General features: G+C 38.3%; 1 protein-coding gene across 3 annotated transcripts in view; it reads right to left on the reverse strand.

Annotated features, from left to right (window-relative positions):
- Nucleotides 1-1370: 1370 nt before the first annotated feature.
- The window catches only part of PPA2 (inorganic pyrophosphatase 2), a 117411-nt gene continuing 103418 nt past the window's right edge, over nt 1371-15363 (reverse strand). For all 3 annotated transcript variants that reach the window (XM_020974746.2, XM_020974747.2, XM_020974745.2), the window contains 2 exons: nt 6707-6746; nt 1371-5407 (listed from right to left, as the gene is read on the reverse strand). In XM_020974746.2, the coding sequence (XP_020830405.1) occupies nt 5370-5407; nt 6707-6746 (78 nt within the window). In that variant the 3' untranslated portion in view covers nt 1371-5369. The remainder of the gene's footprint in view (nt 5408-6706; nt 6747-15363) is intronic.

Below are 15363 nucleotides of genomic sequence, written 5' to 3' on the forward strand. Positions count from 1 at the left end.
TGGTGATCTGATTACTGTGCCCAGAGTTAGAGTAGAAAGGTAGGGGGTGGGGGGTGTACACCTATGGTGACAAGGAAGGAAGATGGCCAGACGACAGTGTATTGGGTCTGGAATGGGAAACATATGGTGAATTTTCACCAGTCAGAATCCCAGGGTCTTAGGGCAGGAACTGCAGGGCCAGCTCAATCAAAAGTAGAGGCTAAGGGTGGACGTCAGCAGTTTATTAGGAAGCTAGCCCAAACACCCACCTTCATATGTGCTTGCATTCCTTGTTTGATTCTCCTCTTCACCAACGTTGCCTTAAAAAAAGAAAGCAACTGAAAAGGTCCTTTTATACTGATTGCCTACTTTAGCATTTCTACAGGAGTTTGCCGCTTTTGTATTCATCCTGCCCTTATTTCTTCCATCTTCTGCATATGTTTTTAAAAAAATCTAACTTAGACCTCCAAAGTATTCTCAGGCGGTGTAACAAATCCAAGTCACAAATAAGTCATGAGGTGTCCATTAAGGAAAAGGAATTAAACACAGCTACTCCTTTTTACCATATGTGGATGAAAGTCTTTGGTTTAACAACAGTTTACCCCAGAACAGTACTAGTAGTAGCTATAGTGAACCGTAGACTTTCAAGACAGCACATCATTTTTCTGATTGTGAAATCATCATAATATTATTCACAAATTGGAGGGATCAAACAGGTTTTGGTGGAATTATTTTTATAGCAGCAAAACTGAGACATGGGTTCACATTTGAATTACTCTAATGTGGTCAAAGGTTTATACATTATACCCCACAGGAAGAAAGATTGGGACAAGGGACACATCTTTTATTACCAATGTTCACGTGCAAACATAACTACAATGCTACCTCCCAATCAGATAGCTTATATTCTTGGTGAGGAGGGAGATGTTAGTGCCTCCCTATAGTTAAATAAATGCTTATCTTCACCAGGAACAAGTTATAATTGGATTCAGGTTTTCACCAGCTTTTATAACTGGTTTGAGTTTCTCTGCTCACAGACACCAATGAATGCTCCTTTGTTACAAAAAGCAGCCATAGTGGGGCTCAGTCACTGAGCATCTAACGCTGAGGAGGCCAACACTTAACACCACACACATAATATACTTCTTGTTAGAAGATGCAAAAAGCTTTTATTGAATGAACAACTGGTCAGAGGGTGACACCATGCCACACAGTATTTAGCCAACATCAATTCCATCACCCACACCACCTGTTTTCCCTAGAATTCTGTCTACATTTTAAAATCATTCATTCAGTGCATGTTAGAAAAAAAAGAATTAAGGAGTGGCAAACCTAATTTGTTGCACTTTTTGTTTTATGCCCCAGAGGGGAAAAAAAACTACACAAACAGATGCTGGTACAAACAAAGACAGTGTCTTTAATGGAAAGAAAGGGTTTATGTTCCATATGCCCATACCGCTGACAAATCACTAACATTTGCTACTGGGCATTTCAGAGCGATAATCATTTTCACTGTCCGCAATCCACAAGCTTTCATTAGTGCAATCAATCACAAATAATGTCTTATTTCTAAATATTAACCCATTCATAACATTTCCTGCTTTTATGTCTCCAATCATCAGGAAGAATTAAACATTTCTAAGACTCTCTATGTGGCATCTATTAATTATAAACAACTCCCAAGTGAACCATATTATCTTGATTAGAAACAATACTTGAAAAAGTTGCCTGCTGGGAATAAATTTATGGCAGTCACAAGTGAATGACGTCTTTATTTTTCTGACTACATCTGACAAAATCTCAACAATTTACCTGTTATCACCCAACACTATTGTATGACAAAATGCACGCCACACAGAGACAGCTAGTGAAGTAAAAGATATTCATGCTCCTGAGAGGTCCTGCCTTGACTTAAAAATGACCCCCTGTGTTTTGTCATGAAATACATCTTTAAAATTCCAGAAAAGAAGGAAAGGATTTCCACTTGATTCAGGCAAACATAATCTAAGGCAATGGTCATTTCTGCATGTTTGTGAATGATTCATTTTTTGGATTTTTTTTAAGTAGATAAGTATATTCTGGAGGCAAAACAGACACTAATCATCTAAGTCCAATGTATCTCAAAGTACTTTTGTCCCCTCTGGGTGAGGGTGGTCATGGTAGGAATAAGATTACAGTTTATTAATGCTTTTTGCAAAGAAGTTTTAAGCATTTGCTTCAGGACAAAAATCTCTAATGTCAAAATAAAGTAAGTTCCAAATGGCTCAAAACAGTTAAAGGAAAAAAATGGGGAAATCAATGTGGGTGAAAGCACGGGATGGAAGACAGAGATAAATGGAAAATAACTGTTTCTAAAAGAAGATCTCCAGTGAAATTTCTGTATTTGGATAATAGAAAATGTTAAGAACCCTAGAATGTATTAGAACTCTCTTTGTTAATGTTAATCAGTTCAACCATTTACTTGAAATAATATATATCCAGCTGTTATCCTGAATATAACACCTATTACTGCTTTGAAAACATTCAGATCTTAAATTCCAACTGTTTATTGTCACATCTATGATGTGGAACCCAGAATGGATTACTTTCACTTTTAAATTAAAATTACTCATGGAGAATCATCATAAGGAATGCTACAACATGCTCTACCATCTTAGACCTGAAACATGAAGACTGCTGATATCAACGCCTGTACCAGCATTTACATTCGAGCCTATTTAGAGATATCAGAAGGTAAATTCTAGCCTTTGAGTTCTGCCTGGGCATATTCTGCTCTCAGAGTTTCTCCCTTCTCTATCACGCTCTACCAACAAGCAAATGAGACCAGATGCTTACAAAGTACTTTATACAAACGTTACCTCATTTGGTCCTCATAACGAGCCTGTGAGATAGGAACCACAAACATCATAAAACCCATTTTACAGATGAGGAAATTAAAGTTTAAAAAGTCTAAGTAGAGCTGGGAAGGGACAGGGTATGAATCCAGCTCTTCCTGACCCTAAGTCCAGTATATGATCCATATCCTTGAATACAAATTAGATACTCTTTGGGATCATTACTTCAGTAAGTTACTACTAGAGTCACATGACATATAAGGCTAACAATAAAGGTAATATTGCTCTCAAATTATCATCTGTACACTTGGAGTATCTATATGAATAACTCAAATAATGATAATTATTTTGAACAATACAAACATTGGACAATGGTCAAATTGCAAAAATGCAAATTTTAAAAATACAAACAGCACCTGGGAAGGAACTTTCCTAAAATGCATAAATGGGAATCTAGAGAATAAAGTAATGATATATTTATATTTGACATCGGTAAGATGCTTGTTGCATTCATGCTGGGGCTCTAGAGCTAAAGAGGGTTAATACTGAGAATCTGGAAAGGATCTAGAGAAAAGTCTCAAAGGGTAGAATCCTAACAAAACTAAAGTGCTTAGAAAATACCTCTGAGGAACAGAAAATCTATGGCCCGAGAAGAGGAAACTGAGAAGAGACTTAATAATGACATTCAGGTGTATGAAGAACTTTCAAGGTATACTCTCCAAATATTTTCCACCTCTGCTAATAATCAGATAAGGAAAATTAAGGTTAAGTTCAACCATTAGAAATTAGGTTATATAACAAATTATGTCTTAGTAATGAGGGATGCTGCATAGATTTTACAGAAAATTGCTCAATTTTTGTTTCCAAAAATCTTAAAAAAAAAAAAGACACGGTTATGATATTTCAGTGATGGTCTAACTCTCACACTAGATTCCTACCAGGTCATTCTTCCCCTACTCTATCCTCCCTCCAAACTGTCTTTCACATCTTTGTCAGCATTATCTTCCCACTGTAAATCTCTTGCCAGGTTATTCCTCTGCTCAAAATGTTTTGATGGGTTCTACTAAGTAACATTCTACCTCCTACCACTGGCAAATCAAATTTGGTGCACAATTGAGTGCCATCATGCCTTTCCATACAAATCCCTTCCATATACTCAGTGTTCCAACCAGACTGAATTCAGTTTCCTCTGGCCAGACTCAACACTTTCTCACCTCTCTACTTTTGCACTAAGCTCTTCCCCGGCCTAAATTGCCACCCCATAGCATACAGTATACACCTTGTTCAGTTTCTAACTATTCCTTAAATGCCAAGTCAACTATAGCTACCTCAAGAAGTGTTCATTGATCTCTGTGATCAGTCGTGGCTAGTCTTTCCAAAAATGTTATGTGACAATATGCTTATATCTTTCTGATGAATTTATAATGTATTATTTTATAGTTATTTGTGTTTTGCATCACACACACACCCCATAATAACAACAACCTAACATTTAGAGAGAGTCTGAATGATTCTAAAACACTTTCTTTTCAGCAACCCTGTGAGTAACTAATGAAAGTAGATTTAGTCCCATCTTATGGGTAAGAAAACTGAGGCTCAGAGAGTAAAGAGAGCGGTCCAGGTTCATGTGTCTGTCAGAGCTGTAATCTTGAGCTCAGATTTGTTGACTTCAAGACCAGAGCTCTTTCTACGACTATACTACATCATTCTCCTAGACTGCAAGCCCCATGAGGCCAGGAATTCTGCCCTCTTCTATAAACTTTACATCTCCCCTATTTTTTTAACACACAGCTGCAGTTTAATAGATGTTTGTTGAACTGAACAGGTTAGATGTGGCCTTACCTGATAATCTAGAGGACTACTCAATTTCTCTTTAATTGTAGTAGAAAGAGAAAGGAGCCAAGAGTCTGAAAACCTGGAACCTGGATCTTGATCTACTTATCCACTAGTTGTGTGACCTTGGGCAAATCATTTCAAGTGAGCCAGTTTCTTCATCTTTAAAATGGTGGTAATGAATGCCCTATATAATCCTCTTGTAAGAATCACACGAAATGATGAGTATGAAAGCACTCTGTGTTCTGTATGTGTATGGGACATAGCATTATTAGTATAAACTTGCAAGTCCTCAGATATGATCAGAATTTAGTGTGAGACATAGGACAGATGCAGGCTAAATGAGGCCCTCACCTGTTTTGGAACTGACATTTTAATCCACTCTGAAAAGAGAACAATAGTCTTTACCAGCACCTAGCTAACATATTAAATTTAGGATTCTACATTCACGCGAAGAAACAGCCATAATATCCATGGGTTTCCTTTTATGCTAATGGTTCAAGACATGTTGCTTCCAAGCTTTCCCTACAAAATCAAAATAACAACAACAAGTTTGTATTTTGAGTAAATATGAAAAGAGAGAACAATTGGGAAATCCAGTGTTTATTTGTATACTGCCTATCTCAAGAGGTGAAAAAGTGAAGCTTCATGAGGGAGGCAGCAACTGTTGCCTGAACTTGTCTGTTGTGGCCCTTGCAGATGAAGGATGATTGGAGACTTCCATCACTTCTTAATAAAATGCCACGTGTGGGTATCTTCATCTGTGGAGAAGAAGAGGGGGGGGGGAGAGAGAGAGAGAGAGAGAGAGAGAGAGAGAGAGAGAGAGAGAGAGAGAGAAATTGCAATCTAGTTCAGTTTGATACAACAAACACAGACTGTCTACTACATTCTAGGCACTGGGGATACAAAGACTAAAAATAAATAGTCCCTGACTTCAAGGAGTTTATATTCTACCAGAATGTTAAGACAGATGCAAAAATATATGAACATAGAACCTTCTCAATTTTATATTTAAACTTCCTTTTCCTTCCCATCTCCATGGCAAAACACAAGTTTTTAGTTTCTCACATTTTCACAAAATTTAAGTCAAGCCATGTCAGGAAAGCAAAAGCTCCCCTATTTTGTCCGGTGACCTTTCCAGACTATAATATCATTACCCAGTGAGAGCCCTAATGTTACCATTCAAACATTGGCATGAAAGGATTAGAAAGGCTGCGACTGCCTGTCAAATAACCCAAATGGGCTACTTTTATAGAGCAGCTATTTTGTTAGCACACCATATAAGGACCGCTGCTTGCTTTCCCATGAAATCATGTCTGTGGATGTGTTCCTTTATAAACATCTTGGAACCCATGGTAAGTAGTTCTCATTTTTAACAATTTGCAAGTTGCAGGCCATTCCCACATCTTATAGGAGCTAATGAACTAATGTGTGTGAAATCATTTAATACCTGTAAAGTATTAAAACACATATTAAGCATTATATAAATGTAAAGTATTATTATTACCAGGTAATAATATTCAATAAAAAGCAAAAAATCAGAACTGGCACATATTCTGATAAATGCTGGACATATAAGCTTATACTTTTCACTTCTTACTAGAACCTGTATTTCTCAAAATACTTTAAATACAATATTTTTCCAAAGAAAATATATTAAACATTTTCAAAAATCCAGTATAGACTTTGGTCCTTCAGTTAAAACTACTTTGTGGGTGACTTGTAGAAAAATACAAGGAAGACAAAGAAAACTTCCCCAGAGTACTGGGTATCAACGTAAATTCGTCATAATTTACTAAAACTTGTCAGTGCTTGGAAACAAAAGTCATGATATAACGCAAGCATTATTACCTTGCTTAAAAACAGTAAATGTATCTTATGGTGTTGTTGGGTTGTTTTTTTTAATGAAGGACAATGACCAAGACAGCTCATCTAGACAATTTCATAAATATCTTACAGCTCATTGCTTAGCTTCTAGAAACTTCTGAATCAATGATTTTTGGTTTTTGCTTCCACAAGTACAAACAGTTAAGTATGGGTAGGCCCTCTGGATAACATACCTTCTTTGGAATTTAAATCTTCATTCATTGCAGTCGGTGCCTATGAGATAAAAAGAAAGAGCCTATTTTTAGTGAAAACTTTCCATATGGAATCCAGAGCTAGGGCTATTCGATTGGGAAACTGTCTAACAGATAGTATAAACACATTTCCCTGACTCAAGAAAGAGGATACTATTCCCCACCATTCTACTCTACTTAAGGAATTCTCATTCTCCTGGAGCAAGGGTTCTTAATCTAGGGTCTGTGAACTTTGTTTTTTCATTCTGATAACTGTATTTCAATAAAATTGGTTTCTTTTGCAATTCTTTGTATTTTATGCACTTAACAACGTTATTTAGAAGGGTTTCATAGGCTTCGCCAGATTGCCAAACATACAAAAACGGTTCAGTATCCCTACGTTACAGGCATTGTGATGATTGATCAAGAGATTTACATTAAAGATAAAAAACCAGTTCAGAAGTTTTGTTTTAATTAGTCACAAGGAGTAACTAAGGTGTTTGCTTCTGAGCGCTGGACACAAATGGCTCTTTTTCTCCCTGTTCAGTTGCGTCCTCTGGTGAGGCACTTGAAAAACTAACTAAGTTCACAAATCGAGGTCATTTACACAGGTAATTTCTAAGAAATGGTTTCAGATGCTGGGACCGGCCAAGGTTCTCAGAGCTAATTTAATCTGCTCCAGGAGAGGCAAGTGTAAGCACAGAAAAGTTTCCTGAGAGGATTTTTCCCCCTACTTAAGTCTCTTGCATAAAAAGGGCTCTTTCATTGAACAGAGCAGCACAGATTCCTAGCAGTCTGATCTTGCTGACCCCCAATGGAGAGTGACTCAGCAGGAAGACCTAGGCCAGCCAATGTCAGCACCGTTAAAAAAAAAAAAAAGATCCATCGAAATCAGGAGAGTTCTCAAAGGTCCCCCCCCCCACTGCTCCTTTGGAGAAACAGACAGTACAGGGAAAGCCTGTTCTTTCTCCTTAAATCACGCTACAGGGAAGAACGTGACTGCACGCAAAAAAAAGCTCACTCTACAAATTACGTGCAATTCATCTCGGAGGTTTGCCCAGGGCTCGAAAGAGAAGCAGCTTTATTAAGCTTCCCTGAAGAGCAAGTTGGCCATTTGGGGGACTAACGTCAAAGAGGCGCTTGGCTGTCCTTAATTTTGCAGGTGGCAGCATTCAAAAATACGAGTGAAATAAACATCCTGTTACATGCCAGCCACTGACTGAGCCTGGAGTCACAACGGAACATATCTGACTTGGCCTGCTCCCTCCTTCTTTTTAACGAGGGGCAAGAAGAGCAGACCAAACCATATGAAGACTGGTTTGATCTCAGAGGCACGGTGCTGGGAATCCTGCCATACCAGGCTTTTTAGATAGCCATAGGGGAATTAGGGGATTCCTCTACAGCTGGGACTCTCAGGCCTGGGCAGAAGCTCACATGCCTGGCTGGGAATCACACGCCAATTCAGAATTCCCACGTGGTAAGGGTTATTTCAGGCCACAAACAACAAATGTTCATTCAGCCTTCCACATGCACTGAGATGGCCATGGGGTCCGTGTGCAAAATTCCCAGTGGGCATGAAGCTCACTACCTCAGACACAAAGAAGGCACTGGAAATGATGGAAGAATTGTTCATCTAATACCGTTTTTCTGTTGAAACAACCAATGACTTTTAAAAATAGCACTTTTCATAAACAACAGTGCTGATCCGGTGAGATCAGATTCAAAGGGACTCATTGTTTTGTAACCCACTGGAATAATGTGGGGTGTCCCATATCTTTCATGGAAGAGAGAAGGGTTTAAAAATGAGTATAAGACCATCAAGGTACACACTGGGAGTTTAAAGGAAATAACAAAGAAATTCTGTAAGAACAGGACAAAAACAAATTTCCGTATAATGTGAACTGGTATGCTGGATAACTCCTTGAACGCAGGGACTGTTTCAGTTTGTCTTTGTATTCTCAGCACCTAACTTAGTGCCTTAAACTTAGCTGTACCTGATAAATGTGTATTGATTGGGTGAATTATTTATTTCCCCCAAAGTAAATTCTACAGGAGAATTTAATCTCTCTGACTACAGGTCCAACTGTAACATCTCAATTTGCAAGTTTAGACATATTCAACACATAATTACTAAACTTGATGCCTTCAATTTATTTCCTATAACATCAAAGCTTACATTTTCAAACTTTGAAAAGAAAACAGCTTAACTTTTCAATCTTTTAAGCTTTGACAAGGGAATTACACTGGGAATTTTGCATTCTGAGGTATTTGAAAGTCTCTTGAAAAAAGATATTTCTAAATCTCTTAGTGGGTGGTGTCAAAGGATTTGAAATAAGTGGATGAGCGGAAAAGCTTAGAGAAAGTTTTTCTTCCCAGTTCTACTTCTCCTAAAAACCCTAAGAATTCTCAAGCATAAAATGTGTGAAGAAAAAAGAAGTTTTGAAGTGGTGTTTTAGGTGGGGAAGGCCTATATTCAAATCAATTCAACTACTATGTGAAAAGTTACTGAGGATATGCAAAAATGAAAAATGAAGGACTCTTTCTCCAAAGTGGCTTATAACTTAGTGGCAGTGAGACAAATATACAAGTCACTATAACACAAAACAGAATTGGAAAAGTATAAAAAAGAGGTCTAACAAAGGCAAAACCAATTAAGGAGAGGGGGGTCCAAGGAAAGGACTCACAAAGGAGATGGAACCTGAACTTGGCCTTGAAAAGAAGAGAAAAACTTCAACAGGAGGAGGTAGACAAAATGTGCCAACACATGCAAGTGGGAGCCTAGTTTTTCTAAGACATGGGGATATGAAGAGAACTGAGGATAAGGCAGGTTTGAGGCATATGAATAATAATATATATGAGAGTCAGCAGGGAGCTGAGGATCCTAAAATAGCCTTGGAGTCAGGAAGACCTGGGTTCAAGCCTCACCTCTGATAGACGATGGCTATCTGGCACTACTAGTAAGGTAATATAGGGTACAGGAGCTAGGAGTCAGGAAGACTCGGACACTGCACGAGTCTTTCTGCCTCAGTTTTGTTGTCTATAAAATGGGGATAATAACAGCACCTGTGTCATAGGGTTGTTCTGAGGATATAAAATGAGGTAACATGTAAAATACTGAGCAAATCTCAGAAAGCTCTATGAATGAAAATGAGGATTATTTTAACTTCACCTCAGTGACTCAGGTAACTCACTAAGACTTTAAGTCACCGAGTAGGTGCTGATCTGCTTTGGGAGCTGGGAGTTCCCTCTGCCAGAATTCTCTACACCACTGAAATCACAGATCTGATCTTCCCCCTGCCCCCACCTCCAATCAGTACAGATGAACCCAGCTGCTGGAGAAATATAATTTGAGAAGCTGCAGCGGAGACCACATCTGGCCAAACACAGGTAGTAAATAATAATTCTACTAGGAATAGGCAGCTTATGAAGATGAAACTTGGCCAGCGGCGCTTTAATAATGAATGCTTACTCTTTTATGTGCTGACAAAGAACTGAAAACCGAGGATGCCCATCATCAGGGGAATGGCTGACCACAGTATGGCGCATGAAAGAGATGCAATATTATTACGTTGTAAGAAATGATGCAGGGTTGGGGCAGCTGGGTGGTGCAGTGAATAGAGCTCTGGCCTTGGAGTCAGAAGGATCTGAGTTCAAAGCTAGCCTCAGACACTCACTAGCTGTGTGACCCTGGGCAAGTCACTTAACCCTGATCGCCTCACCAAAAAGTAAAACAAAAAACAAACCAAAAAAAAAAAAAAAAGAAATGATGCAGGGGACGGTTTCAGGAAGACTTGTGGGAAAGCGTAACCCAACTGATGCAAAGTAAAATGTGAAGAACCAAGAAAACAATCTACGTGGTAACAGCTATATTGTGAAGATGACCAGCTAGGAAGACTCAGTAACTCTGCTAAGCACAACGATCCTACGTAATTCCAAAGGAGTCATGGAGAAACATGCTATTCACCTCCAGACAGAGGTGATGGACTCAGAGCACAGATTAAAGCATAATTTTTTCTCTTTCTTGACTTTTTTTTTAAACATGGCCAATACACAAATGTTTTAAATGATCATACATATTTGTAATAGTTTTTATTTTTTTATTTTTATTTTTTGCCTTCTCAATGGGTGACGGAAAGGGAAGGAGGGAAAAAATTTGAAACTAAAAAAAAAGGAATAAAAACATGTTTGCTTTAAAAAATAATGTAGAAAACTAATCACAAGAAAAAAAGTTATTCATTAAATGTTCATGTGTAAAAAACAGTGAATGAATGCTTCAATGTATACATATATACATATGCATGTATGTTGTGGAGTCATTTCAGTCATGTCTAGCTCTTTGAGACCACTTTTGGGGTTTTCCTGGCAAAGATACTGGAGTGGTTTGCCATTTCCTTCTCCAGTTCATTTTATATAGGAGGAAACTGAGGCAACCAGTATAAAGTGATTTGCCCAGGGTCATATAGCTGGTAAGTGTCTGAGGCCAGACTTGAACTCAGGAAGATGAGTCTTTCTGACTCCAGGCCCAGAATGCTATTCACTGCACCACCTAGCTGCCCCCTTATCGATGGTACCTTTCAGCATAATCACATGTGTGTGTATATGTGTATGTATACACAAGTTTTCGTACAATAAACACGTATTATCTCTCTAAATAAGAGAAGGCCCAGAGCCATTCCTGCTTTTTCTAAATAAAAATATAAAATGCAACTCAAGTGCTGTACCAGACTTACCCATATCCTGGTCCCTTTGAATTATGCAGGTCTCCTATTACAAAGCCTGATGGAAAGTTAGCCTATTTAAATTTCCTGTTTAAAACCAGCAGCTGCTGGTTGCTAGAGCTGCCAAATATTTCAAAGAGGCTATATAGTGTATAAAAATAGAGTGAGAGACTTCTCATTAGCTTAAAAAGAATTACAAAAACCAAGGGACAAGCTATTACTGTATCTACAAAAACATTACGTAGCACTGTAATTTTCTTTTAAGAGGAAGAACTTTGGGATTACCTCTCTTAAAACATCTGCCTTGTTAGGAACAGAGGGCACGCATTTTCCTCATCTTTAACCCACTGAGCATCTACCCTATCTTACTCACATAATCATGTTCTTACTCCCTTTCAAACAAACTCAGAATTGTAGAGTAGGAAGAGTAAAATGGCCCTGAAGGAATTCTACCCAGCTCTGTCATTTAATAGCAACTGACAACCTGTCCCCCCACCCCCTCAGTTACCTAATCTGTGAAATCTGAAGAATGATTCCTATGTTCCCTGCTTCATAAGGATACTGTGAAGATAACACGATATGTATAAGCGCTTGGACCAAGGAGTTCCAAGGTAGGTCCTGGGCATTACCACACAATGACTATAATAAGGAACACTTTGGCATTCTTATCAATGTACATTTTAAATCAGTGACAAGCATTCCCTTAAAATTAGTGACAAGTATTTCCTTATCAGGGAACGCACAAATGCATACACACACATCCATATCACGTCTCTAAACAAAAGATGTTACAGATGCACTGCTGCTTTTTCTAAATAAAACATAAATCCAATCCCCACAGCTTCAGTCCCTCCTGGTCTACCAGCTGCTTCCCAGCTGCTTGCCAAAAGGCCAATGCCTTTCCCATCTTCAAAACCCCCTCACTTTACTTGTCCATCCCCACCCTTTCGTGGAGAAGGTCATCTACAATCTATACCCTCTCACTCTCTCCCAAACTGTCTGCAGTCTGGCTTCTTACCCACCACTAAAATGAAACTATTTTCTTCAAAGTGACCAAATTTGCCAAATCAAATGATATTTTCTCAGTCCTCAACTTTCTTGACCTCTCTGCAATCTTTGACACTGTCAATAACCCTTTTCTGCGTGATACTCACTTCTCTCCAGTTTTTTTTTTTTGTGACTCTGCTCTTACCTGGTTCTCCTTCTACTTACGTGATTGCTCAGGAAGCTAGGTGACAGTGAATAGAGTGCTGGGCCTAGAGTCAGGAAGACCTGAGTTCAAATCCAGCCTCAGACAATTACTAGCTGTGTGACCCTGGACAAGTCACTTAACCTATTTGCCTCAGTGACTGATGACATAACTCAGTAAAACATCAGTACATGTCTTTATTTCACAATCTACATCTTTTATATTCAGAACCCTGGCTCTCCCCAGAAAACATTAAACCCTTGTCCACTCTCTTCAGGAGAGGGTGCACTTCAAATGGCCCCCAAAGCACTTGGCCAAGAGGAAGCACAGGCAGATTCGTTGGTCTCCACATGCTCCCATTATCAGACAATAGATCCTTCACTGGAGCCATCATCACTCAGAGAAACCATTATGTTGTGTTCCATCATCTCAATAATCAAAGAGGTTGAATAATCCAGTCTAAATAATCCAATCCTGACTAATGAAGAGTTGGCTCTAGGGAAACACTTCCTTAAAGAGAAACCCAGCAGTGGCACTTGTAAGTAACCCAAAACTGGGGCCCCACACAAATGGTGCACGGGAATTCACGTGGAACTTCACAAACTGGGGTAGGCTAAAGGAAACGAAGAAGCCACAGCACCAACGTGGACTGCATGCCGATTCACACTGGCTTCTTCATGTCAAAGGCCCCTCTCTTTAGTGGGTCGGGTTTCAAGTTTTAAAGTTTCAAGTTCTAAAAAGAAGCAGTATCGACTTCATGACACAAAAGAAAAAATGCATCCAAGTCAACTTTTCCACAAAAAATACCTCAAAAATGTGTCAATAACATTTTATGTCCCCTTCCCCAATTCACCTGGGGATGCAACAGATATACGGAAGGGTCTTTGTTTCCTCTCCTATGAAATTGTTTTTGCGTCTCCCTCCCCCCAGTGAATTCCTAAATTAAAAATGAAAGCTTTAGGTATATTTGCACAAACATAACTACAGGTAAAATTCCACTTTAAGAAAATAAAACTTTTGTCACAGTCAAAATGGAAGCCTAGTGCTAGAGTCTAGAGAAGGAATATAGCATATGGGTTCTTGTTGTGTTTTAAATTTTAGTAATATCATCTGTTTTTACTTGACCTACATTTCCCAAAGGAAGCCCTTCTCATGCCTGAAAAGCCATCCCCCATTAACAAAAAAATAGAAAGGAGGGAGAAAAAATTAGAGCAAAAGCAAGTATTGTAACAAAAATGTTTGATATTATATTCAAATGTTCCACATCTTCAGAGAAGCAAGAGAAGGTGTCTTCTCATATCTCTCCTTTAGGACAAAGCTTGGTCATTATGATTTTGCAGTCTTAAATTTACTGTTTTGTTCAGGTGAGTTTTTCATTTGTTTACCCCCTACTACCAAATTAGGTATAATGGGCATATTTGTAGATAATAACAAATGGGGAAGGGGAGGGGAAGAAGAAAATTGTGGAAAAGGGGATATTTTGTCTCTTTCAAAAAAGCAGTTATCTGAAAGTACAGAGTTAAATACCCACCTTCCAAAACCATATGAAAATTAGCTTGTTTTTAATAAAACTTCATGTTTTAAAAATATTGTGTTGGTATGTTTTAGGCTGCAAAGTGACATTTAAACTAAACAAGGCTGGTCACTCAGGGAGTGTTTTGCAGACGCTTTGGCAAGTTGTTAAACTGTGAGGTTAAAGGTCTCAACAAAGGAACGCAGAGACACTTCTTCGTATTCGTCTCCACTCAAACCTACCATTTTATTGACTCTCAAATACCAATAACAAAGTAGAAGTCTTTACCAAAAATAACCAGTGATTTATGAAATCCTGAAAGAGGATTAGTTGTTCTCTCTTCTACCTCTTAAAGCCATAATACTATGAATGGCACTATTGTAACACTTCCAAAAGTACTTCCTTTTTTTTTTTTTGAAAAATTATTAATATCATGTGGGGATTCACATTATGTAAGAGACATAAACACTATGACCAAGGGGCCTTGTCACTAGGCAGTTTCCTTCTATGTATTGGTATTGCCAGAACCTGCCACCGTCCTTGGCACTTAATAAACACAAGTGTTAACTCATTAATTGACTTGATTAAATAGACCAATATACAGAAATGGCCTTGGGAATGCACTTGTTACTCAAGAATTCACACTGGAACAGAATTTGTTACATCCATATTAGCAGAGTAGCAACTAGGATGGTTTTCTGTTATACAGAACCATAAAGGTATTAGTTGAAAAGGGAAAAATTCTATCTGTAAGAGAAGATAAAGGGTGATAAAATGTGATTACTTTACAAGAAGGTTGAAGAATAATAATGAAGCTGGCAAATGTTTAGAACTGATAAGAATACCTTCTGAAAAATCTGAACATCAGTCCATCACTGGACCCACAAATCTGTGCATGTGTATTTTAAATTATAAATAACATACAGGAAAAAAAAAATGAAGAACACAATCCTAAGTGAAGAGAACCAAAGAAAATACCAGCCAACCAAGTAATTCATGTCAGATTAGGAGGGCAAATCCTGTACTAGATATACAGGGGTCCTAAAGAGATAGGAAGAGACAGGAAGGAGCTCAGTGTCCATCCAGCACAACTTCTTCATTTTAAAGATGAAGAAACTGAGACTCAAGGCTAATGACTTGCCTAAGATCACACAAATAGTAAGTGGCATTGGGAGGATTGGAACCCAAGCCTTCTGACTCTAAAGTCAACGTTCTTTCTCCTATATTATACATACTCCCA

This window comes from Phascolarctos cinereus, unplaced genomic scaffold (assembly GCF_003287225.1).
Source record: "Phascolarctos cinereus isolate Bilbo 61053 unplaced genomic scaffold, phaCin_HiC Scaffold_9;HRSCAF=440, whole genome shotgun sequence".
NCBI classification, from domain to species: Eukaryota; Metazoa; Chordata; class Mammalia; order Diprotodontia; family Phascolarctidae; genus Phascolarctos; species Phascolarctos cinereus.